The sequence below is a fragment of the Ursus maritimus genome, unplaced genomic scaffold, assembly GCF_017311325.1.
Source record: "Ursus maritimus isolate PB19 unplaced genomic scaffold, ASM1731132v1 scaffold_6, whole genome shotgun sequence".
Lineage (NCBI taxonomy): Eukaryota > Metazoa > Chordata > Mammalia > Carnivora > Ursidae > Ursus > Ursus maritimus.
This window is the reverse complement of record NW_024426774.1, coordinates 75,496,546-75,523,525: the sequence shown is the minus strand read 5'-3', so window position 1 is coordinate 75,523,525 and position 26,980 is coordinate 75,496,546. Positions and strand designations below refer to the sequence as shown.

The 26,980-nt window shown below is 47.8% G+C and overlaps 1 protein-coding gene across 1 annotated transcript in view; it reads left to right on the top strand.

Moving 5' to 3' along the window:
* Positions 1–26,980, top strand: part of CRACDL (CRACD like) — a 52,904-nt gene that overhangs the window by 10,487 nt on the left and 15,437 nt on the right. The window contains exons 3-6 of the mRNA XM_040623565.1: positions 5,017–5,152; positions 5,499–5,667; positions 11,455–11,645; positions 16,589–18,185. Of these exons, the coding sequence (XP_040479499.1) occupies positions 5,017–5,152; positions 5,499–5,667; positions 11,455–11,645; positions 16,589–18,185 (2,093 nt within the window). The remainder of the gene's footprint in view (positions 1–5,016; positions 5,153–5,498; positions 5,668–11,454; positions 11,646–16,588; positions 18,186–26,980) is intronic.

Sequence of the window (26,980 nt, the reverse complement as noted above, 5' to 3'; positions counted from 1 at the left end):
GAAGCTTAGAGGTGGTCTCTGATGAGGCCCAGGAAGTACGTTGCTTTTAGAGAGCAGCACAGAGAATGAGACAAGATCTTTTCCTCCCCAACTTTATTGGAAGAAAATTGATATATAACATTGTGGAAGTTTAAGTCATATAACATGTTGATTTAATACACATATATATTAAAAAACGGTTACCACCATAGCACTAACACCCGCATCACGTCACCTAACTACTATTTATTTTTTAAGGCGAGAATATGTAAGATCTAGCCTCTTAACAATTTCCAAGTATATAATGCAGGAGTCTTAACTATAATGACTGTGCCATACAGACTGTGCTCTCAATCTCCTTAACTTCTTACTTATAACTGGAGTTTGTACCATTTCCCCCACCCTGCAGCCCCTAGTAACCATCAACTATGTGGTCCTATCTGTGAGTTCAGCTTTCTTGTCTTGTTTGTTTCGCTTAGTTTAATACCCTCGGGGCTCGTCCGTGTTGTCACAAACCACAGGATGTCCCACTTTCTCACGACTGAGTAATAACCCACATACGCTGCTATATACACACCCATTCATACTGCATCTTCCGTATCCGTTCATCTGTTGATGGACACCTGGATCGTGTCCATATGTTGGCTATTGTGAATAATGCTGCAGTGAATATAGGAATGCTGATATCTGTTCAAGATTCTATTTTCATTTCCTTTGGATGAATAAAGAATTGCTAGAGCCTATGGTAGTTCTGTTTTTAACTTTTCAAGGAGCCTCCATGCTGTTCTCTGCAGTGACTGCACCAACTTACCTGCCCACCAGCAGTGCAGAGAAGTCTGCTTTTCCCCACATCCTCGCCAACACTTATCATTTTGATTATAGCCATTCTAACAGGTGTGAGGTTTGCGTTTCCCTGATGATGGGTGATGTCGAGCATCTTTTCATGTGTCTGTTAGACATTTGTATGTCTTCTTTGGAAAAATGTCTATTTAATTCCTCTGCCCATTTTTGAATCAGATTCTTTTTCTTGCTATTGGTTTCTTTGAGTCCTTTATATATTTTGGATATTAACACCTTGTCAGATATATGATTTGCAAATATTTTCTCCCATTCTGTAGGTTGTCTTTTCATTTTGTTGATGGTTTCCTTTGCTGCAGAAACTTTTAAATTTGATATAGTCTCACTTTTTAATTTTGCTTTTGTTGCCTTTGCTTTCAAGAAATTATTGCCAAGACCAGTGTCAAGGTCGCTTACTACCTATGTTTTCTTTTAGGAGTTTTATGGTTTGGGGTCTTATGTGCAAGTCTTTAGTCCATTTTCATTTTTTTATGGTGTAAGATATTGGGTTCAGTGTCATTCTTTTGCTCGTGGCTATCCAGTTTTTCCAGCACCATTTATTGAGGAGACTGTCCTTTCCTCATTGTTTATTCTTGGCATCTTTGTTATAAATTAATTGACTATATAAGGGACAAAATTTAGAGGCACTTTTTAGCCCCTTTGAGAGTCTGTGTGCCTACTAGATTCTACAGCAACTTCTCATCCATCACCGTGGGCAAAAGAGTTCCATTTGCCAAAGTACATTAATCCTGGCAAACTACATGGGACCCTGTGGGTTTAAAAGGCCGACACCCATTTATTGTGTCTGGGTTTTTATGCTTTTTAAGTCTCTTAATCTGTAATGATTTTCCTTCCCCTTCCCCACCCACCCCACTTTGTTTCATGTCATTGATCTGACAGAGAAGCAGGGTAATTGTCTCTGCCAAATATCCCGCATTCTGGATTTGCTTTCTCTTGGTAGGATTGAACTCATTTTTATAGTCTCTGAATCTCTTGTAAAATATTAGATGGATCTAGATATTTAATTAGATTTAGGTTCAAGATCGTACTGGATACTTACTGTCACATGACATCATGAGGCACATGCCATCTGGTTGTCCCACCTCTCATGACACTAAGACTGAGCGGTGGGTTCAGGGGGTCTCTCTCAGTGTGATATCTCCACAGACCTTCACCTAATGGTTTCAACACCTGCTGATGATCATTGCCTAGATCCATTGTTTTATTGCAAAATGGCAGTTTCTCTAATTGTATCACTCATTCTGCATGTGTTAGCTGGAATTCTTACATGAAGGAGACTGTTCCTTCATCAGCTCCTTGGTTTCTCTAACATGCGAGTTGTCCAGGAAAGGCAGAATAATGCCTGCTTCTCCTTTTACCAGTCTACCTTCAGAGTAATGATATGATACCCTAGCTTGTACCCTAACTGCCAATATGGACCAATGAGTTTTATTTATTTTTCTTTTTTTAATATATATATCATTGTGAATGCATGGATTTTATATATTTGATTCGCCATGACATTGCCATTTGATTCCCATGACAGTCTTTATTCATTTTTATGCTCACAATGCCTCATCTTACACTACTGGGAGTCACTTCAGATTAGCTCCTGGGTTCTTTAGACATGACCCCATTTGTCTTTGAAACCTTCCTTGCTTTCTTGTACAATGAGAAATCCAGCTTTATTTTGTACATTTCCTGTCCTAGACCTACAATCAGTCACCTCTTCATATGGTCCCGGTTCCTTTTAGTATGAAATGGCTTTTAGAGACCACAGTCTGGCTGCCAGGGGTGATGATTGCTAGTTGGCTGTCATTGCTTCTAGACATCTTCAGTAGATTAGATACTAGAAAATACATTTTATTTTTTAAGAGAAAAATAACTCACTGATGTTTCCAGTTCTCAAACTTAAGACAAAATTTTTACTTTATTTGAATTCACTGTTCTCTTATACTAGGAATTTTGGTTCCTAGTGATATTAACAAAATTATTCATTTTCTTCTTCATATAATATTCTTATAATAATTTCATTACTCTGCTTTCCCACATAGAGGTTACGTTCTATAAAGATTATTCTGTACTATTTTTAAAAATCAGTATTGTTACCAATAAGACTACCAAGTGTAATTTTATATCTTTGGGGGGTTTTTTTGTTCTTGGGAATTTATCCTATTATGAATGTAGAGTCAAAAGTCATTTGGGGGGCACCTGGATGGCTCAGTTGGTTAAGCATCTAACTCTTGATTTCGGCTCAGGTCATGATCTCGGGGTTGTGAGATTGAGCCCCTTGTTGGGCTCCATGATGGATGTGGAGCCTGCTTAAGATTCTCTCTCTCCCTCTCCCCATCTTCCACTCTCTCCTCTCTCACTATCTCTGAAAAAAAAAAAAGTCACTTGAATGTTGAGTTAAAACTACTTGAAATCATTCTTTTCTCTGTACAGTTATGCCAACAGCATGATATAAAATTAGGCTCGTTTGTTTCTGTTTGTTTTCTAGTTTTAGAGCTTCTCTTATTTCCCTTTTTGTTTGATTTTGTCTTTTAACTATATAAAATATTTACATAGTTTCAAAGACAAAATTGTAAATGTATAAGTAAGTGCCTTGGCACCCTGTCTCCCAATCTCGTTTTGTCCTTCCCCCAACAGAAACTATTTTTATTCATTTGTTGCTTATCCTTCTAGTTTTATGTTTTAAAATGTAAGCAAACAACACACCTCTTCACATATGTTCACCTGTATTCACACGCCCCTTCCGCACCTAGAGCGAACACACCATAAACATTGTTCTGCACTCTGCTCGTTTTCCACTCAGTGCAGTCTCGTGCTGCCTTACCCTCGTGGTCACCTGCAGAGTCTCCGTGGTTTATGCAGGTACCTACTGAGGGCCATGTGGGTTGTTGGTGGGCTTTTCCTTCTGTAGGTGTAGCGAATGGCCCTGAGCATGTGACCTTCTGTGTTTTTGCCAGTGTATCTTTGCAGAGGCCTTTTCATGCTGTCTCAACTCCTACTTCCACCCAGAGTGGAGGCGTTGTTGGGGCAGTGGTTATGGTTTTCAAAGGGCGTGGCCATGGGCTGCCCACTGTAGGAGCGAAAGACAGGTGTGCATGTGATCTTTGTAACGGCCACTGCCGTTGGCAGGGAGGGCTTGCTGGGTTCTTTCACTTGGCTTCATGCCCTCCCAGAAGAGTGAGGACACATCCTTCTGGGAGCCTATAGGTTCCTCACTTGCAGACTCACTACTGTGAGCTAGAAAGAAGCTGGCAAGCATCATTAACCGACACAACGTGATCTGCAGTGGAGCGGGACCACCCCTAAGAGTTCCTAATGCCTTGCAGAGGACAGGATGCCTGGGGCGGCCTGCGGGTGGGGGAGTGTGGAGCCCAGATGCCCAGTGCCTGTGGGGGCGGGCTTTCCTTCCTTCACCATCGGGTCTCAATCACCTCCTTCCACCTATTGTTCAGGCAGCCACTGCTGCTAGGAAAATCTGACAACTAACTCCCACATCCTCTTAGGACATTTTGTGAATGTCCTGTGGGTTCGGTTCCTAACTGGAGTCTCGAGCTTGGGGCTGGGGCAGGGGCCAGGATGGGCATGACAGAAGGGCCCACCACCTATACTCCAGGGCCTAGGCACACAGGCTGGATTACACAGATCATTCATAGCAGCTAATGAAAAGAGGGCACGGCTTTTCAGATTGGCAGTTCTCATTTCAAACCCAGCCTGTGGCTGTGTGTTTTGGACCACCTTGCAAGGATGCCTCCGTCAGGCAGGCCTCAGCTGCTATGCAGACAGGGTCCCTAGCCCACCAAGGAGTGTTATGTTTGCTACCAGGGAGTGATTTCACCTTCCTTGGGCATCCACCACAGTCTTCCACACACACACCCTCCCTACCCAACCCCCCCAGCCCTTCTTATCTGGAGGCCTGCTGTCTTGGACCTCACACCTCATCAAAACCTGGTTTTCTCATTAATAAAAAGAAGTCACACAACCTTCAGATCCATCAGGAAAATTCCTACCTCTCCAGTGCTGCTAATTGTTCACTGTGGTACTTGACAGGGTGGGGATAAACTGGAGTCAAAAGCCATTAAAATATAAATGAAGCCCAAGGCTGTTAGGCCCCAGCCCTCTTGTTCATCCCGAGTACCGGGCATGAGACACGGAGGCGCGCAGAGTTTCACAGTGCCTCTTTTATCCTAGGGAGTCGAGGGGTGCGCTGGGCAGCCGGGCCCTGTCACACGACAGTATTTTCATTCCTGAGTCGGGACAGGACCCTCCTCGGCCTGTACGGGTGTTTTCCCAAGAAAATGTGTGTGACCGGATTAAAGCCCTGCAGGTAAACTTCTCCTGGGCAGTGACACTTGGTATGTATGTCCAATACGAGTCGGGAAGTTTTAGAATTATTTCTGCTTGGTTTATGTGACACATCTCGAAGTAGAATTGCGTGCAGGACACACCGAATTACTTACAAGTGGATCTTGACTCATCCTAAGTGGTAGCCGCTCATTTTCAAGATGAGAGCAGGCGAGCTGGTGGCAGACTGCTCTTTTCGGTTCAGTCCACTCACTACCCCAGACAGGGAAGTTGTAAATATCCCCTGAGCAAGTGAATTGGAGCAGGAAGATTTGTTGATAAAAAGCTGCTGATGAAAACAAGAGCAAATGTTCTTTATCATAATCTAGCTAAAAATACAGTGTAATGTGAAAATGGGGCCGCCACCTCCTCCGGGGGGCCTTCCTGCCAAGCGGGGAGATGACGCCGGCATGAGTTCTGAGGACGACGGTCTGCCCAGGAGCCCCCCAGAGATGTCCCTGCTGCCCGACATCGGTCCAGGCACAACCATAAAGGCAAGTGAAGCCTACTTTGGGGGTGGGGGGTTGTGCTCTGGTAGCCCCTGTGCGTTCCTGTAAGATTCCCGTGGTCTGTGTGGCCAGGAGGTATTCCAGACCAGGTCAGTGGGGCTCACATTCAGGCCTTGGGCTGCATTTGTTTTCATTCTTTGAGCAGAAATTTCTATCTTGTCAGGAGATAGGGTTTTGGTAACATTTTTCGTAATGGTTACAGATCTGATACAATCAACCCTCTACCTGGTTTTTCTTGTCTGAGCAGATGACCAGACCGGGCACCCCATCTGAAGGAAGGGAAACACCTTTATGTGTATTTTCTGTTGTCATGGACATTTGGCTGCAGGGAGAAGGGAGTGGTGAACATATATGACCTAATCTGGACTGTCCGATCTGAGTTTAGGACATGAGAACTTGTTGGTCTAGGGGTAGAATGTGAGGTGTGCCGCTGGTAAACAGGGCAACAGGGGAAGTTTGACAAGCAGGAGGGATATCTATGACCTCAGCAGGGCAGGGGAGCTGATCGTAGATAACACCTTCCCCCATTAGGAAACAGGAGGAAGAGTTGAGTCCTGTGGAAGCCGCTCTGTTGGTGGTGTCGTCATTTCAAGCCCATATGCTGTACTTGTGTGTAAATGATCATTCTCCCTTTAGACCAGCCCTGCTGAGGGGTGGATAGAACTGGAGTTATATGGGTTGTGCTGACACTTGAAAAACAAAGGCCAGAGTCCATGTTTTAATAACCACGCCCCTGCCCTGTGCGTTCTTGGAGCTATGGCTTGTGCCCTGGTGGAGGGCTGTTCACTGGGAATCTCGGGGATTCGTTGTGAACCACCATCTTGCCGATTCTGAGCTGCTCTGTAATACGTTCAGCAGTCACTTCAACTTGGACATCCAGAAGCCCCCCTGCAAAGGCAGGGGAAAGAATATTTGCCTAACGTGGGTGTGGTTGTGGGTTCCCAGAACATCACTGATGAAAGCCAGAGGAAGGGCTGTTGGTATAGCTGAATGTAACTAAGTCCCAGGGTTGGGGGTTCGCTCAGAGCTGGCTAGAGAGTTACGCTCTCCAGAATTCTGCTGTAAGGTGAACCTGACCCTGCTTGTTCCGTGAGCAGGGTCTAAAGACAGTGAGCTACTCACACCTGCTCTCCCATGTTGAAGAGAAAGAAGACAAAGAGGATGATTTGGCCCATTTCCTGGATTTCGAGCCAACCCTGTACCCCGTAACACCTTAAAACACTGGCGGGGAGGGTTGGCAGGCTATGGCTGACCCCAGTGTCACAGGACAGACCCATCTTCAGCGTCCCCAGCCTCAGGACCACACGGGACTGTGTATGTTTCAGAGCCATGTGCTGGGGAGAGGACACTCACCAGCCCTAGCTGACTGACTTGCCCTCAGTCCATCACACACTTCTCTGGCTCTCTCTGCCTCTAGCTGGGACAGTACAGGAGAACAGGTAGTTTCTAATTCCATGCATTAAGGCATGAGCCCAGCTCCAAACCTCCAGAGCGCCGCAGTGTTCACATCCCATAGTTAGCTGCGTGGGAGCCACTCACACAGGGCAGGGCTGGCCTCGTCCTTCTCAGCATCCCTGCTTATGTGACCGAAAAAACAAGGTGCTGAAATTTTATGAACTAGGTAATTTTCTTTTTTTTTTTTTTTTTTAAGATTTTATTTAGTTGACAGAGATAGAGACAGCCAGCGAGAGAGGGAACACAAGCAGGGGGAGTGGGAGAGGAAGAAGCAGGCTCATAGCAGAGGAGCCTGATGTGGGGCTCGATCCCATAACACCGGGATCACGCCCTGAGCCTAAGGCAGACGCTTAACGACTGCGCCACTCAGGCACCCCTGAACTAGGTAATTTTCTTAATTGGGTAATAGGAAACTAAAATTGGAGGCTTTAAGACTTAAAAAATATGTGTAATCTTTGTTACCAAGGTTTTAAAGACACAGTGATCATATTTTATGCCCTGAAAGTTTCTTGGGCACAGTGGACTGGTTGAAAGGGGGAAACAATGCACCCTTTAAAATGTCTTTATATAACACATGATATTTGATATAAGGGTACTTTAAATCCCAAAAGTATGGGATTGTGGGCTATTTCTTATTTCCTGTTGCGACTCCTGAAGCAGGCCCACGTGCTTGATAGAGAAACTTAATGAAGATTATTGTGATAAAAGGTTTCCAGTAACAAGTATCTCATGACGCTGTCAAGGTGATACTTCCTGATGGAATGAGTTTTTCAGGAAATGCGTAGTAGTGTTTTTAAAATCGCATTACCACGTGAGGTGACAACTAATGAGACTTTTTTTGGTGATTTTTAAGATAAAATGACATCCGACTAGCCATCTGCTAAGTGTCCTGCCATTAAGTAGGAAGCACTGGGTAGAGGGTGGCAAGCTGGCAGGTTGTCCTGGGTGATGCAGGAAGGTGACACCCAGAAAGAGACAACACAGGCTCTGGCAGAAAGGCACACACTGCCGTGCAGCCAGGCAGTGGGCAGGTTCTGTCACCTGTAGGAATCTGTGTCCTCAGAGGGTTTTGGAGAGGATGATGTGGGATCAGGTAGGTCAGTGCCTCCCCTTCCCTCAGCAGGAAAGGCCAGCTGGGGTGCAAAGGCAGCAGACTCCTCCTTCCTAAAAAGGCCCATGTCTGCGGGCTGTTCCCATGTACACTGGGCTCAGCACATTCCTGGGTGGCTGAGCCCCTCTCTTTGAGGACAGACACTGTAAAGCAGCTGTCACCCAGGGTCACCCCTGAAAAAGCCCATGAGACCCCAGGCCATTTTCCCAGTTGAGTCCCATTCCTCCAATGAAGGGCCGGCCACCTGTTAGACTTTTTAAATCATTCACTTCCAGAATTATCCAGAAGCGCAGATTTCAGGACAGACCAGGTAACTGGGAGCAAGCAATGCAAGTGGGAATGCTTCCAGCCCGTAAAAACACAGGTCAGCTTTCCTGCCCCATCCTACCTTACCTCACCTAGTCGCTTCACTGATCAAGGACGGGGCACGTAATTCTTCTCAGTTATGAAGATGTGGGTCTTTTCAGACCCCAAGAACTCTCAGAACGACCACAAAGACTGAGAATTGGGAGTTCGGCGCCCTAGCAGGAAGACCAGCCACGACAGCCAGGGGAGGGGTTTTGCAGGGACAGAGGTCATTGTGGTCAGACTTTCTGGGAAGTTAAGCTCCTTGCCAGCTCGCACCCCCCCCCGGGGGGGGCTAGAATGGGCCTGAGCCCAGGAATGTCTGCTCAGACAGCGCAAACACAGAGCGAGCTGAGTGGACAGGAGGCAGGGAAGGTTCGTCCTTTGGGTTTATAGGGAGGTGACCAAAGCCCATGTCCTCGCAGTAGACATAATCATTCTTGCCTGGGAGTCACTGCATTTGTGAAAGCAGCTCATCTCGCCTGTTCTCTTAAGTCCCACACAGTCAGAAAAACAAAACCCCTGATTTTACCAAGTGTATATACATTGTTCCTGTAGACAAGGGTGAAAATGAAGGATTCTCTATGATCCTTGGAATGTACCCATTCTAGTGGTGACCCTTAGGGAGGACACCTGGGAGAGGTGTCACCTGTCCAATCTTATGTGTCTTCCTGAGTCATCAGCTGCAACAGTAGAAACCAGAGCCACAGGTACAAAGGGAGCTGGGAGTCCTGTCCTGTGGTTTATTTTTTAAATAATTGTTCTTGCTTTATTCCCACAAGAACCCAAGTAGCCGAAACAAGAGAACTAAAATAGATTGTGTCCACTTATAATCCTTTTCCCCTCGTTGTAGTAATCGTCTTCTCCCAGTTGGCAGGAATCAACTTAAAACTTGCCGGAGAAGATATAAGGGACCTTTCTGTTGAAAGGGAAAATACGTTTCTCCGAGGAAGTTCCCTTGCAGAGGCCACTCCCTGCGTCCACTTGTCTGTCTAACAGTGACATCCTTCTGGTGTCCCCTAGCTCAGCAGAGACTTTTGGAACCTGCTCTGTGCGGGGCTCCAGGGTTGTGGAAAAGAAACTGAGCAAGATGCACCCAGGCCCCTGGGAGTCTGCTCGCTGCCCACGTCTTATTTGCTGCCTCCTTCCTGAGGAGACCGTTTTCACAGGGGCTTACTAAACATCGTGAAGTGCCTAGAATTATGGTCTTAGGTTAAAATGTAAGCTTGACACCATCTCGTACCCGTCAGGACGGCTACTATCAAAGAACCAGAAAATGACAAGCGTTGGCAAGCTTGTGGAGAAATTGGAGCCCCTGGGCACTGTTGGTGGGCATGCAAAATGGTGCAGCCACTGTGGAAAACCGTATGGAGGTTCCTCCAAAAATTAAAAATAGAACCACCGTATGATCCGGCAATCCCACTTCTGGGTATATATCTGAAAGAACTGCATTATTCACAACAGCTAAATTGCGGCAGCAACCCAAAGGTCCATTGATGGATGAAGGGATGAACAAAATGCGGTCTCTACACACAATGGAATATAGTATAAGGGAACAGGCAAGAAGAGTTCAGCCTTATAAAGGTAGAAGAGTCTGACCCAGGCTACAACACAGCCGAACATTCTGTGAAGTTAAATAAGCCAGACAAAAAAAGGCAAATACTGTATGATTCCACTTAACATGAGGGACCTAGAGTAGTCAGATTCACAGAGCTAGAAAGTAGAACGGTGGATGCCAGGGGCTGGGTGGAGGGAGCAACGGGGAGTTGTTGTTTAGCGGGTGCAGAGTGCCAGTTTTACAGGAGAAAAAGTTCTGCAGACGGTTGCCCAACAACGGGAGTGTACTTAATGCCACTGAACCATATGGCTAAAAGCGGTTACAATGGTAAATTGTGTTTTGTGTATACATACAAAATTTGGAAGACAGAAAACTTTGGGAGGAAAATGTAAACTTGACACTAATACTGAGCACCAACTAGCGTAGAAGTGGAGGGCAGGGTTGTAACTAAAGCCCAGCACCTCCCAGATTCTCTGCGTCCCACTCCTCATGTGGGCTGCATTTGCTCATGGGTGCACTCTGGGTACCCCCTCCACCACTTCATGCCCATAAATGTCTTTGCAGTAGAACCCACTGAGACCTCACTCAGTGAAGGTAACCGCATGTTACCGTCATTCTTCCCGGTGACCACCAAAATCCTCTTCTTCCCTGGGAGCGCTTTTGCCCTTGGCTGACTGGTCAGTGCCTTGCTGCTGAGGTATGAGCTAGTAAAATACTTGTAACACCAGAATCTTCCAAGAGCACATGAAGATACAGAAACCTTCTAGAATGAACAAATGCAGCTGCAGGGATGGGATGCTGGGTGGTGGGCTTGGGCCGTCCTATGCTCCAGCCTGTAAAATCACTCCTCTGGGCCACCCTCTTGGCTTCCAGAGGCAGGACCAAGCCTGCTCTTGGAGAGATCAGGAGAGTCTGTTTCATCAGAGAAGGAAGTTCTTGTCTGAAGTGCCCGTACCTGCTTGGGAGGGTGAAGGCAGAGTTGTCTCACCGCGGCTGCCCGGAGCACAGGTTCTCTGCATGGCCTTGGAAATGAGTGAGAAGTTTGTAGGGGTTGGCCCAGCATTTAAAACTCCCAACCATTTACCTTTCTAAGGAAGTACCCTAGAGTCCTCCCTGCTGAGAGTCAGATTTTAAATCTGTCCCTCCATGTAAAGCCCTCAGATGGCATGGGAAGACCGAGCACGGTAGAAGCAGGGAGTTGATATGTTGGCTGGAACCATTTCACACCGAGGAGTTAATGCTTGGCATGCTTGCTTCTTGTCCCATGAAGATCTCTCTAGTTTCCTCATCCCGGCCACAGTCTCCAGACCTGCTCTCCTCCAGGCACACGAGCGATGCCAGCGTCTCCCCCCGCACCTCAGACAGCAGTGCGGCACCCGTGGCTGATTTCGATTACCCTCCAGAATCCTCCTCCTGCCTGGACAACTCTGCAGCGAAACACAAGCTCCTGGTTAAGCCCCGCAACCAGCGGTCCAGCAAGATGAGGCGGCTGTCTTCGGTAATTGGGCTTCTTCCTCCATGCAGACGCAGGACAGGCAGGCCTGGCAGCCCTCCCCCCCACACCCTCTCCCACCCCAGCCTCTCTCCTCGCAGGGTCACATGCCCTTTCTGAGAAACCCCCGCGGTCAGTGGGACTATCTGCAGGAGCTGGGGTTGCTCCTCTTTTTCAGCATTCGTCAGATAGTCCCTTCCCTGCATAAACACGCCATCCGCTCATTGGTTCTGCAATACTTCCCACAAAGCCGCGATGTGCTGCGTGTCCCCTGCCATTCCACGGCACTCCGCGTAGGGTCCACGTTCCGGGCCTGGAAGAGCCAGGCCTTACCGACCTCTCAGGCTTCCTCTCTTTCTCTCTCTTTCTCTCAACACACTTTGGCCTCCAAAGCTGTCTCCGGCCCCCGGCCTTGATGCCTGCTGTATCCACTGCTCGAGACACTCTTCTCCTGGCTGGCTCCTTCTGTCTTTGGGTCTCAGCCGAGAGGTCCTCTCCCCAGAGAGGCTCACCTGACCATCCTATGGAAAGCAGCCCCACCTTCCCACCAGCACGTTCCCTTCCGTCATAGCACTGGCCACACCCAGAAGTGAGCTTTGTAAATATGTGTGCTCACTTGTTTATTGCCAGTCTTTTTCTTGGTTTGTTTTTTAAGATTTTATTTATTTGTCAGAGAGAGAGAGAGAGAGAGAGCCCAAGCAGGAGGAATGGCAGGCAAAGGGAGAAGCAGGCTCCCCATGGAGAAAAGAACCTGATGTGGGGCTTGATCCCAGGACCCCGGGATCATGACCTGAGCTGAAGGCAGACACTTAACCAACTGAGCCACCCAGGCACCATATTGCCAGTCTTTCTGAGAGCTCATCCCAGCTCTATGTCCAGGCCCTAGAGCAGTTCCAGCCACACAGCTGGTATTCAGTGCACATTTGTTGAATGGATGAATGAATGAGGGAAAGAACAATGACACATAAGCTGACACACTAGCTCGGACTTCTGCCTTGGGCAGGGACCTACTTAGTAGTATAGGGATTGTGCCCCTGTGAGGACAGACCCCCCCCCCCAAGTTTGGGCATCCTGCTTGTGTAGTCATCAGCTCATAGTTCTAAGAGCCAAGAACTCATTCATGGAGTGCTTTGGATTCATAGTACTGGTGGGTTAGAGGTCCGCATAAGGTCGTTGCCTTCTCTGCTGCCCAGCGGTACCCACAATGTCTTAGCCCTGGAGGAGCTGAGAGCAGGGTGTGGGGCTAGCCTGGCCGCAGAGAGTGACAGTGCTGAGAAAGAGATGTCCACAGACCAACATTCTCCCCTTCCTTCCCTGGAGAGAGACTGTGGGGTATTGATGAAAGGCCCAGGACAAGATGGGTGCTCAGCGAGGGACAGTGGGTTTTCCTTTGGGCATGCGGAAGGTGCTTTCTAAACTCCTGCCAACAGAGGTGACTTCAGTGGGGACTAACACTGGAGCAGGAAGTGAGCTGTGGTTACCCTCAGGCTAATGTGTCCTTGTGCAAGCTGGGCACTACTGTACTTGTGTAAATGCTTGCACACCCACCACGTTTACAGTTAAAGGCTTGGTGCTATGGGACATGGCTAGGACCAGTAACTCCAACCTGCGTGTCCTCGTGCTGAGGGACCCGCAGGGCAGGGACAGAGCCAGCTCCCTCTGGCCTCAAGTCTGGGCTTTATTCCCACTTTTGCAGAGACAAGGGTACACGCAACCAGCCACAGCCTGGCCAGGACTTTGTGGCAGAGGAAAGCCCGGCTCATAACTCCAGGTGGAAATGCAGCGTCCCCTTCACTGTCCACTGGACAAAGCTGTACCTCTCATTCTTCCTTTACATTTGAACTTGACTTAGCTTTTGAACCCCCCCCCCCTTTTTTTAGAATAACAGAAATTCTGATTTAGTCTGGGTAAACATTTCTTGATTCAAACTCGGTCATTTACATATCCTCCCTCCTTCTTTGCTTTCCTTTCTGGGTAGGGAGCAGGCATGGATACCTTAAGTTTTTGACTGGGCAGAGGTGTCTGGCCAGTGGTCACCAGTGTCCCTGTTGGGTCCTAAGGTGGAGGCCTCTGTCCTTCAGCACTCTTTGCCCTTTGGTCATGAGGTCGCTTCTCCCAGTCGTGAAGACTTTCCTGGTACTCTGGCCCCTCTTGGGGATCAGGGTGCTTTCATGCGTTCCTGTTCTGCTCTGAGGGTGAGGAGGAGACACCACACTGCCCCCTCTTGGACCCTGGGGACTTCTGCAGGGGTTCACGGTTTCTGTTGACTTCACTGAAGGGTGAGGTCCAAGTTTCCCATGCTTTTCTGATCCCCCATAACATCTGAGGTTTCTTTCTGCCTCACCCACTTTCACCCCCGCCCCCACTCAGACATCTCTCTCTGAGTCTCCACTTCAGTCTCTCCCTGCTGCTGTCTGCATTGTGTCCTCCGTTTGGGCAGAACAGCTGTCCAGTCCGGCCACAATGCTCCAGCTCTGTCACGGGCGGGGCCAGCCCTCTACCCCCACCGTCTAGGCTCTGAATCTTTGGAGCTCTAGAGAAAAACAGTAGTGGGGGCGGGCTTTTCCTACCTTAAAAACTCCCTCTTGGCACAGTTAAAAAACAAACAAACCTTGGCTATTAAGACCATGATATTTATTACAAGTTGGAAAAACACTTCCAAGAGTGCATTTGGCCGCATCCTTCTGCCCCACCAGAGCAGAGGTCGGGAAAGAGAAACACCCAAAAGACAAATGCTGGCTGTTATCTCAGCGTTTTATCCTGCTGCTCAGAACCACTGCCTGTGTGTGGCTGTGACGTGCCGGAAGCGGAACGCAGCCCATGAACGTTCACGCCAGCGTCTCACTGCCCGGGCTGGTCCTCGTCCCAGCCCAGGCAGTGCCAGGAGCAGGGAATAGTAACTCTCTTTCAGCAGATGAGTAGCCCCAGGTTGTGGCTGACAGAGCTGCCAACTACAAGTTCTGGGTCTTAGAGACTGACACTACTGCTCAGCAGTGTCCTCCGCCCAGAGATGACATGGGTGCTGCCCCATGACTCTTTCTTTCTGGTGACAGGAGGCAGATAAGCAGGCAGCCATGACAGAGTCTCCACCTTGGTGCAGGCTGAGCACAGGGGTCCTCCACTCCCTCTTCCTCCAGAGCATTGTAGGGGGTGAAGCTGCTGTGAGGGCCCAGAGGAGGAGGGGAGGGGCGGCGGCGGTGGAGAGGGAGCGGGTAGATGCAGCCTTCCCGCTGTACCCAGTGCATGAGCCCAGGCTGAGTTAGGAGCCGCTCTGTTCCCTGCAGAGCCTCTGCTCAGTGTCCAAGTCCACACTCCACGCTGCCTCCGTCCTGCCCAGCCCTTCACTATTCCCTCCTTGTAGCTGCCGGTGGCTCCAGGTGGGATGCGCCTAGCTGGGCCTGCTTCTCAGCTTTATGCTCTTTTCGTGAGGGTTGTGATAGTTTTAAAACGCGACCCACATCCTAAAACAGGTTTTCAACAGCAGTGATTTCCTGGAGTAGCAAAAGGCCAGTAACACCTTTTGAACCTGCAGCTTTTGAAAATTCTTCTGTAGATTTCTTTGCACATCATTTTTTTCAAATCCAGGGGAATAGGATTGTGCATCTTGGCAAGAGCTCGCTTAGGTATTGTTGCAAACATCCCAGTTATCCTGTGTTCTGTTAGCAAGCAGATGGCAGCTGGAAGATGTTAAAATAACAGCAGCAAACAACAAAAACCTAACACAAACACACCGGCACATGTCTTAACATAAAGAAAAGGAGGTCTAATGTCCTGAACTTTTTTTTTCATGAAGATAGAAGTGTTTTCTAATGTCCTGAACTTTTTCAAAGATTAACCTCAACACCCTCAAGCTTTTAGTCATTTTCTCATAGTGCTTTTGACTGATTCATGACTACCTTGATCTCTTCTCCTTCCTAAGAGAGCAGCAACTGGCTTTGGGTACGGCAAGGAGGAAGTTGGACTAAATTTAAATTCCAGAGACTTCTCCGAAGAAAAATACAAGGCAGTGTTTGATTGTCAAACCAGTTGGGCTTCAGGAGAGGAGCAGCACCATTAGCTACAGGGACTTGGCAAGATTTCCTGTAGGAGTGGAATCTGACTGTTGTTGGGGTGCTGGTGGAACACTCTGGAGGTATAGGGAGAGGAGCTGGCCGGTCACTTGGCCCAGAGTCTGGCACACTCAGTAGTGAGGACTCAGCTTGACCTGAGCAGGGAGTGGGAGAAATAATTTGAGACCGGAGAATTTAAGACCTTGGATTTAGCCAAAAAGTTTGGACTTTATCCATCAGCTATGGTTTGGGACGTTATCTTACATGCTGTGGTTTGCTCCTGACTGTGTTTGAGGTGATATGAATCACCCTTTAGGCACACCAGTCTCCCTTCTCCATGGGGCCCATCCCTGGACAGAGAGCACTTAGATGGGAAACTAGCTCTTGGGCAACACAGGGTCATAGAGAGAGCACCAGCTTTTCACCTGAGCTAATAAGCTCAACCTTGAGCAAGGTGTGGCCCTCTATGAGCTCCCAGTTCTCCAAGTGCAAAAAGGAAATAATCCTTTCTTACTGGGATGAATCAAGAGTAGATGAAATAATAGGCATGGAGTGCAAAGGACGGCAGACACCCAGCTTATTTGATCCCCTTTGCTTCGCTCTTTAGAGCAGTGTCCACCGGTTTTGCAGCTCGGCCAGTAGAGCCTTAAGCACTATTTACTTTAAGGGCATAGCCGCCACTGTTCTGCTGAAAGCTGAACTTGTAAGGCAAGTTTCCAAATAGACCCGTAAGGGAAGGATTAAGAAGAGACATCATGTGTGAATGTCTGCTTAGGTGACAGCTTTAGAGACACACTGCTTCCTTTAAACCATATTAAGCCTCGTACAAAATGGAAAGGTCATAGGCTTCCTAATATTCGACATAATGATGCTGTCTTTTGTCCTCTTTATTCCTCCAAGCGAGCACAGTCTGAATCCCTTAGTGATCTGACGTGTACCCCAGAGGAAGAGGAATACGATGAGAAGTCATTACCCAGAGTCAGCACAGAAGAGAGCCCCAGTTCCGCTCAGCAGGATGTGGTCCTGGACAGAAGCCCCGAGCCCGGGGGGCCAGCGACCATGCTGCAACCTGGGGGGCCGCGAGCTAGGCGGGCGCGCCTGCAGCACTGCCCAGCACTCAGTGCCAGCGCCGAGGAGGAGGAGAGCTTCCTCGGGGATAACCCTTCAAGCCGCCCGGCCACCCCCGAGGTCACTGAGCCTGTGTCAGGCCCGGAGTCCCTATCTCTGCCAGAAGGTTCCCCGCACCATAATCCCGACAGCGACAACCAGAGAGAGGAAGTGTCCCTGGAAAGCACCTGTGCCCCAGCCAGGGAAACAGCTGATGAGGTGGTTTGTGCTTCTGGAGACGTGGAGATTCGGTTATCTCCCTCCATCCCTGAGGAGGACACGACACCTCCCGAGACTGACCCTGCCACCACCTCGGAGTCTCCCCCTGGTCCAGAGGGGCCAGACCAAAGTGTCCAGAAGGAGGTAGAGCTGACGCTGGAAGTGCCCGTGCCCGTGCCCGAGCCCGAGCCCGAGCCCGAGGGAGCAGGGAAGGGATCTCCCGAGGCCCCCGCCCCAAGCCCCCCGGCCCCCAAGAGCTGCTTGAAGCACAAGGCCCCGGTGGTGAGCGCGAGCCCCGGCGCGCCGCCCGCCTGCGAGTCGCCGGCGGAGGAGCCCACCCCCCCTCCTCTGGACGGAGAGGCCGCCCCCGCCGAGCAGCCCAGGGCCGAACCGGCGGAGCCCCCGCAGGGCGGACCCGAGAGGCTGGCGCCGGAGCGGAAGGTGGAGCGGGGAGGCAGCGAGCTGCGGGCCGTGAAGTTCTCCGTGTCGTCGGGCCGGGCGTGGGCGCGCTCCGGCAGCGTCCGCGTGCTCGAGCCCGCCGGCCCCGCGGGGCCCTCGGCCGGCCGCCTGCCGCTTCTGAAGAGCAGCCTGGTCTGGAGGAGCGAGGCGGCGCTCGACGACCTGCGGGCGCCTCCCGAGCCCCACGGCGGGAAACCCACGACGGCCGGCGGCGGCTCTCGAGACTCGGGGGACACGGCGGCCGGGCCGGGCCGGACCCCCCGGGATGCCCCAGGAGACCCCTGCCCGGCCGCCCGCGAGCCGCCCTCGGGGGAGGACCGAGGCCCCTTTCCCGTCAAGCTGCGCTCCACCTCTCTGTCCTTCAAGCACAGGGAGGCGTCCTCGGCGGAAGTCAGAGGGGTAAAGAGATACAGCGCTGAAATCCGGTTAGAAAAGGGGGGGCTGGCTTTGCTCCCCAAAGACGAGAAATGTCCAGTCGCGAAGGCCCCCTCCCCTCGAGGGGCACGGTCCCCGCACGAGCAGGGTAAGGGCAAGGCGCGGCCGTCGGAGCCGCTCAGCGCCAAGCCTCCCCTGCCTAGGAAGCCGCTGCTGCAGAGTCGCCCCCTGCCGCCCCCCGACACCGGTCCCGGGGAGCTGGCGAAGGCCGCGCCGCCCTCGGAGCCCAGACGCGAGAGCCGGATGGCCGAGACGCGGTCACCGCACCGGGCAGCTGGTAAGAGCCCGAGTCGCCCGCTGGGGAAGGGGCAGGAGCGTGGGCAAATCCCACGGCCACGGAGTATGTAAGCACTCCGGGTGGAAACCTTGCCGGGGGACTGGGATTACAAACCAGAATTCCTCATGGTCCCACTAACGCATTTGGTCAAGAGTTACACGAATAGAGAGTGAGGAAGGAGGGAGGGAACAACTAGCAGGATTTTGTGGCAGTTCAGAGGAGGCAGAAAAAACGTAAAAACATCTTGCAGCATATTCCCTGAGAGGAGATTGGCTCTTCAGGGGATCACTCAGATGCTTTTTTCACTTCTTCCCTCAGAAGCTTGGTGAGTTCCAGAATCCTGGGACATGGGTGCTCTGGTGGATGGAGGTACTCCCGGGCCTACCCCACTTCTTGGTTCTAAATGAAGCATCTGGCTTCACTCAGTGTCCTTNCCCCCCGTTTAATAATCAGGCTCCTGTGGCCCAGCCACTTATCCGAGTCAAGCCTTTGTAAAACAGGAGCCCCTCCGGCGTGGGCGTTAACTTCCTGTCCCAAAAGAGATGGTGTGAAGGTTGGGGCAGAATGTAAGAATTTTCTAAAGCAACTGTCCTTTAACATGAGCAGAGACAAAATAGATGACCTTTCTAGGTCTTTGACATTCGTCACTTTATTTTTAGTGTTTCAGATGAAACGAGAAATCTGTTGGAAATGGGTATTTGTGGCAAAGCTAAAGAATATTTCGTTGCTGGATTCTTTTATTAATGGAAATCACTGTGCCAGAAACAAAACTATGCAAACGAGGCATGTGTGTATGTGATAAAGGCCCTAAGAAGTTTTCCATGCCAAATTCTGTTTGAAAAAAACAAAACTTTCAGGATGTTTTAAGTGGCTACTGTAAGTCCAGGACTCCGCTTAAAGGCTGCCTTGTGGGCCTGAGGAAGTAGGACCTTGTTCTCCTAGGGACCCACACCCATGGGGTGTATACATGAGAAGATGAAGCGTGCACATATGAAGGGAAAATTAGCTCCCAGAAAGCAATGTAAAGACAGGTGCAAAGAAATTATCTTTTCTGCCTCCCTCCTGGGAAGTGAGTGAAAATGCAGTGTGTGTGTGTGTGTGTGTGTGTGTGTGCGCGCGCGCGCACATGCATATAGTGCTTTAAGTTGTTAAGGTGACAGTTCTAGGCAGAAGTGCCAGGACAACGCCCCCAAAGAGGCTGCATGCCTGGCCTGCCTGATCCAAGGCCCCTTGGCTCAGCAGTGATTTTTTGCTGCTGCTGCCGCTACATTAGGATAATCAGTGCGGGAGCTTTGGGAGAGGTTCAGGCTGTAGCTGATGATCCACCGTGCAAATTGCCTGCGAGGTTATTGAAGCTATTGTAGAGTGTTTCAAAAACCCATTGAAATATCAAGGGAGGAGAGGGTTTGCTCTGTGCAGATAAAACCCTGCCATCAGCACCATCCACCTTCATGGCCTGGAATTGAAAATGTCTCTCAAGGGCTTGCGGACCGAATGGAACTTAAACGCAGGATACTTGGGTTCGTGGTCAGAGCTGGAAAAGAAGCTTCAGAGGGCAATGCTTGACACATTAATAATTTATAACTTCCTCAGCCTAAGCTGTGAGAGTTGGGATTGTTTATTGTCAGATGCCTTGGAATGGTCTCTAAAGACTTTATTTTTTTTTCTTCAATTTATGAAATACAGTGTAGTATTTAGTAACGGCTTTACTTAAGAGTATAGCATAAAAGAATTGTCTTGTCCATTTAGTAATATTCTCTAAGCCACAGAAATAACTGATCCAGATGAATTCCAGGGAGGAAGAATCCAGGTTACTTTAGGGCAGGGGTAGTGATTTTCATTTCAGTACAGAGAGAGGAAGGGAAGCATTACCCTCATTCTGCTTGAAACCAACTCTCCCAAAGTGTGGTTGGTATTTGAGGGGCAAATATCAGGACAGGCTATGGCTGCTGCCTGGGACCTTGGGGCCTGGGGGGCTGCCTCATGTAGAGCAGAGCAGAATCCCAGGGTCTGTACTGTCAGATCCCATTAGTGAAAACAGCCTCTATGTCTTCCCCAGACACTGGATCTGCTTGTGGTTTAATTCATTCTTATTATTTTTGTCATCCTCATTGCTCCCAAAATATAGCCGTTGGAGGCAATTAAATTCGTATAAAACATACAGATAATTTAAAAGTTTTAATAACAGTATTATTCAGTTTTCCAGAAAGGCCTGATTACTGCTGTTTATTATCTTATGGTGGCAGGCACTTTACCCAGAGCTCTCAGATGGGCTGCCACCCCTGTACCGCTTTCAGGGGCATACACCATAATACTAGGTTACTGGGGTGTCCCAGATGGGTGCACAGTTCTACCTTAGGGAGTCGAGTGGTTTGTCCTCGGCACTCCTGCTGATCCTTCCTCCTCTCGTCCACACTCTGTCTTCCTTCTCCAAAGGCGTGGAAGAACCCTTCAGTGGGGGAGGCAGGGAGGATTCCCCAGTTTTTGCAGTAAACAGAGAAGTCCAGCTTTGCCAAGTGGGCTGGACCTCAGAGGGCCACACTGGGGTGGTTACTGCAAGGCCAGTACCATATTTGTGCTCATCAACGCGAAGGAGACCATTAATAGGAGGTGACTGGCCCAGGGTTACCAGCCTTGTTCATTTGTGCAGGACATTACCCATCCTCCAGTAGTTCTCCATATCGGAGTCTAAATGACAGATTGGAAAGCACTTTCCTGAGCACAGGATGAGTTAGGCAAAAGACTTAGAAATTCTCATGTGGAAAAATGGTGAAATAGAGAATGTATATAGAAAAAAACAACCATTTAGGAGTCCACTTTCTAGATGTTGTCCCCATTGGCCTTTTTTCCGGTCATTCTTCTTTCTCAGTGTATCTTTTATATTTCATGGGGTTGTGGTCACATGTGGGGTATTTTGGAGAATAGCTGGACAAATTGCCATTGTCACCTAGGGGCCTCATTTGATAATGAGCCTTAGCCTCCAGTCCAAGCCCATTAAGTCCAGACCAGACTAGTATTAACAATGGCACACCCAGGTCTCTGAACCTCTTTCTCTAGACTCTAGTACTCACTTATTATGCATCCATTCTTGCAACAAATATTTCATGTATTTCTGCTGTACACACAGCATTGTGTTGGCTCCCAAAAGGCAGTCAGGAAAAACATGAGGACCTCATCCTCAAGGAGCTTACCATTCTGAAGAGGCAGGTGGCAGCTAGATGCCACAGGGGAGTGTAGATAGATGCCCATCTTGTCTTTGGGTGTCAGGGGCATTTTCTGGAAGAAAGGAACTCAAAGCAACTGTTACCTACTCTAATGATATGGTCACTTTAGATGTATTCATTTGAGTAGGGGGTCTTTTTTGGTATCATGCTAAAAAACACACTTGATAATTGAATAGTGCAGGGCTTAAGGGCACCGGCCTCCTGTGTGGTCCACTATAATAGCCTACTCTTGATCCTTTATCGAGAACGTGAACAGTCAATTAACATTTGTTTTGTATGTTATATGCGTTGCATACTGTGTTCTTACTATTAAGTAAGCTAGCAAATAGAAAATATGATTAAGAAAATCATGAGTAATTATGTTTACAGTACTATATTTATAAAAAAAAAAATTCACCCCAGCACTTTACACCTTTGTTGTTCAAGGATCAACTGTGTTCATATATCTTGAATTCTTAAAGAAAATCTGTTCATGCCTGTGTCTTTTTTTGGTCTATCTTCCCCTTCACAGTCCCTTCCTGAGCAAGTATGGTCAACACTGTGGGCCTCCGTTTCTCCACCTTTCCTGTGCCCCTCAAACAAGTGTATTTTCTCATCCTTGGTTGCCTCCCAGTGCACCAGCCTCTCCTTGGTTCCCCCAGATAGAACACATCTCAGGTTTCAACCTGTTTCCTCAAGTTCTTTCTTCCCTTGACTCCCTCAGCCATAGCAACCAGCGCCTGGCCATCTGTGGGATCCCTGACTTGACATCTCAACATTCATAATTCAGTTTATCCACACTTCCCCCACCCCAGATCATTTCCTTCTCAGTTCCCCCAGCTATCCAGATAAGCTAGAGATCTTTGAGTCATCAAAAAGATTTTAATATGAAAATACCAAAAGGCCTAAAAATTATAGGGAAAATCACGTTGTAATCCTACTTTTCTACAATTATCTAAAAAGGGACTTACATTTCTGACCAAAATGGAATAAACACACACCACCCTATCTCTCCCACTGGTAAAATTTAAAACCCTGGACAAAATGCAGGAAGTGAATGTCAGAATTCTGAAAGGCGGGTAAGAGTGGATGGGCTGGGTAGTGATATCGAGACTCTGAAGACCCCCCTGCCCTGCCACGGTGGTACCAAGAACCCCTGCAGGCCCCAGCTCAGTGGTTCTCCAGTCCTGCTCCTCCTGCTCCCAGCCACCACCAGGCCCAGCACCAGCTCCACAGGACAGAGTTTTTTGGATGGTCTTGGCCCTAATCCCTATGAGCGCCAGCAACTAAGCAGCCAGCCCCTATATATGAAAGCAGTCCCTGCAGGTGGAGCTCCTTGGATTTTCTCATCCGTGCACCAGGCAAGTGCGAGCAGCAGACTGGAACCTCTTGTCATGGTGGCTGTGGCAATGGCATCCTTTAGGGCAGAGCTCTTTTAATCCAGCCCTACTCAGGTGAGCACCAGCAAAAAAGCACCCACCTCCACCCATAGCAGCACCTAAGTGTCAGAGCCCTTTAACTCTCCAGACAGCACCCCAGCAGAGATCTGGTAATGAAGCTACAGCCCTTCTGCAATGGTGGCAACAGTGACAGGTGTGCTAGTGGTGGTCCTGCAGGCTTCTTTCTCTCGCCACTCCGTCCCAGTCATGAGAGCACACCGCAGTGCAGAGGCTAAACCCTGGTTTTCTAGCCAGAGAACCTTGGGGGTGGAAATCACAGAAAGGAGACACCTGAGGAAGCGTCTTTTACCTATGTGTATGAGGCCCAGGGCTCATCTCCGAGCTGCATCTGCATGAGACCAACTAGAGTCAGCACATCAAAACCTTTGAGGATTTTAACAGGACTGAGTAGCAACATAACACTCAGAATGTTTAGGATACAAACCAAAAGTATTCAACATACAGAAGAAATCAGGAGAACCTAAAAAATTCTCTAAGAAAAAAGCAATCAATAAATGCCAACCTTGAGGTGATCCAAACGTTAGCATTATTAGACACTTTATTTTTTATTTATTTATTTTTATTTTTAACAATGGTACTTTTTAAAAAAACAACAAACTCATGATTTTGTGGTTTTAAAAAAACTGCTTATTATGTGCCCTCTTATGCTTGAATATAAAGCTCTCTGTGAATATTAGTAAGAGCCACTCTATGAAATTTATTAATAAGCATTTATTTTTAGGCACAAAGCTTTGCTGTATTCTGTTTTAGCAGCAGAAACTGGAATTGAAGTTAGACAAAGACTTGGAAGCAACAAGTACACCATGTTCAGTGAAGTAAGAGTGAGCACTCTTGAAATGAATGGAAAGATAGAAATTCTCTGCAAAGAAATAGAAACTATATAAAAAAAATACAGGCATCTTAGAACAGGAAAACACAGTAAAGAAATAAAAGAGTCGTTAGACGAGATCACAGATAAGCCCATGAACTTTAAAACAGATGAATAGGAAATATCTAGCCTGAGTGTGAAAAAAAAGCCTCAGAGACCTTTGGAACAATATTAAAAAGTCTAACATTCATATCATAGGAGTTCAGAAGGAGAAGAGAAAGATTTGAGCAGAAGGAGTAGTGACCGAAAACTTCCTAAATTTATGAAAAACATGAATTTACACATCCAAGAAGCTTAGGCGAATTATTTTTGCCTTTGTTTTAAAAAAGCCATATTTGCATAGGTTTATTTCATCTTCTCCACAAATGGTTCTGGAGCATGTGAACGTCCATAAGCAAAAATAGGAACCTTGACCTAATCTCACATCATGTACCATGATTAACTCAAAAGGGGGTCAACAAGTTAAATATAAGGTGAGACTATAAAGCTTTCAGGAACTTTAGGAGAAAATCTTTGGAACATAGGACCAGGCAAATAGTTCTTAGCCTTGATATCAAAGCATGACCCATAAGAGGAAAAATTGATAAATTGGACTTCACTGGAATTAAAAACTCACTCTGCCAAAGACTCCCTTAAGAGGATGAAAAGACAAGCTACAGAATATGAGACAGTATCTGCAAACCACGTATCCAATAAAGGACTAGTATCTAAAATATATAAAGCATCCCCAAAAGTCAACAGTACAAAGCCAAAAAATACAATTAGAAAGTGGGCAGAATACTCAAGCAAATATTTCACTAGTGGGATTATACCGATGGCAAATAATCACGTGAAAAGATGTTCAACATCATTAGCCATTAGAGAAAACAGCAATTAAGACTGTAATGAGATATCATTACATATTAGAATGGCTGAAATAAAAAAGCTAGCATGACCACACGCTGGAAAGGGTGCAGAGTGACTGGAGCTCTCACACATTGCTAGTGGAAAACAGTTTGGCAGCTACTTACAAAATTAAAAATATACTTACCTTATGACATAGCAATTCCACATCTGAGTATCCCAGATAAATGAAAACGTAGGTTCACACAAAAGCCTGTACATGAATGTTTATAGCAGCATTATTCATAATCACCAGAAACTGGAGGCACCCCAAATACCCTTCAGTCAGTGAACCAAACAATGGAATATTACTTAGCAATAAAAAAAGAGTGAACTAGGAGTACACACAGTAACATCATAAATGCATGTGCTAAGTGAAAGGAATCAGTCTTAAAAGGTTACAAACTGTATTATTCCATGTATGTGATATCTGGATGAGGCAAAATATAGAGACAGAACAGATCAGTAGTTGTCAGGGGTTGGGGGTAGAGGTAGGGTCCCTACAAAGGGGTAGCATGAGAGAATTCTTTGGGGTGTTGACATTGCTCTGTATCCTATTCGTGACTTTTTACAAGAATCGAAGTATGTTAAAACTCCTAGAACTCTATAACAAAAAAAGATGAATTTTACTCTATGTAAATTTTAAAATAATCTTTTAAATGGCACAAAAAAGTGACAGCTGCCTCTTCTCCACCCCTCTCTGAACCTCAGAAATCCCACCCACAGAAAGAACCGCCACCGGCTCCTTCCTGTGCCCGTTGCAGTCAGAGTTCATCGATATCAACATACAGATAGAGACATATGAATCTTTTTTTTTTTAATCGCAAAAATGCTATACGTGTTGGCTCACAATTTGATATTTTTACTCCACAATAAGACATGGGCCTCTTTTCTGATCAGAATAAGTCACTCGGGGCGCCTGGGTGGCACAGCAGTTGAGCCTCTGCCTTTGGCTCAGGGTGTGATCCCAGCGTTATGGGATCGAGCCCCACATCGGGCTCCTCCGCTGGGAGCCTGCTGCTTCCTCTCCTACTCCTCCTGCTTGTGTTCCCTCTCTCGCTGGCTGTCTCTATCTCTGTTGAATAAATAAATAAAATCTTTTAAAAAAAAAAAAAGAACAAGTCACTCAATCTCATTCCCTTTAAGGGCTACATAGTACACGTACCGTATTTTATTTAACTATTCCCTACTGAAGGGCATTTTGAGTATGTTGAGTTGCTTTTTTTTTCCCTTTTGCTGCGATAATCATTCTTGTGTTTTTTATCTCAGTGAAGTCACACTGTTGCTTCTCTAGGATAGATTCTTAAAAGTGGGCTTTCTGATTCAAGGGCATGCACAGTTTTAATTTAATAGACAGCTTCAGATTCCCTCCCAAAAACGTGGTACCGGTTTACACCTCTTGGCACAGAATAGAAACTTTCTCCCCCCTCTGATCAGCACAAGGTGTTGTCAGTCTATCTGTCATTTTTTTTTTTTTCAATCCAATGGATGAAAATGTCCTCTTTGGCCAGCAGGTCCTGGCCATCCTGATGTGGAGTGTCTTTAATCTGCCCCCACGTCAGCCCTCCTGGTCTTTAACCCGACGCCCACAGCACCTCCCTGCAACTCTCTCTTCCCAGGTCTGGGTCTAAGCATGAAGCTTTGCTCTTTAAAACTCTTGATGCCTTCCCATTGTATATGGAATAAAAGACGCCTGGGGAAGGCATTTAAGGCTTTGTAGATTCTGGCCAAGGTCAACATTTCTGCCTTCCTAAGTTCCCCTGCTACTCCTTCACTTCCTCTGACATCTCCAGCCCCACCCCTGCTACCAGCTCCCCTTCTCACTCTGCACACACCTCTGCTTACCCTGAGTGCACTCCACATTCCTGAACTTGACCTTGAGCCCCCTGAGCACAGCCACGATTTTGTTTTTCTCTGTGGAGTATCCGTGCCTGGAGGTCTCCTGGCCTTCAGTGGGTGGTACCCTCCATGGTTTGCAGGACACCAAAGGCAAGGCAGGGGCCTGGGTGGTAAGATTGAAGACTTTGGATTTGGAGGTTTTATTCCAAGGGCCACCCTTCGGGGGCTGTGGGGTTCTGAGCAAGTGACTTTCTTAACCTCTGAGTCTTCATTTCCTCCTTTATAAAATGAGGTTATTAGTAATAGTAATACACAGGGCAGCAAAAGCGTAACTACAAACTGTGCTGCAGTTTCCACCAGTACAGTCATAATTTCCTAAGGATGTACCAGAATACCCTCCTCTGAGCTGCATAGAATAGTACGTGGGAATGGGATTCTCTCTGTCCTGGTTTAAACCAGTGAAGGCGCCAACATGAGAATTCGAGACCCCCGAGAGAATGTGTGTGCAGAATATCGCAGGATAGAGACTGTTTGTTCCCCCAC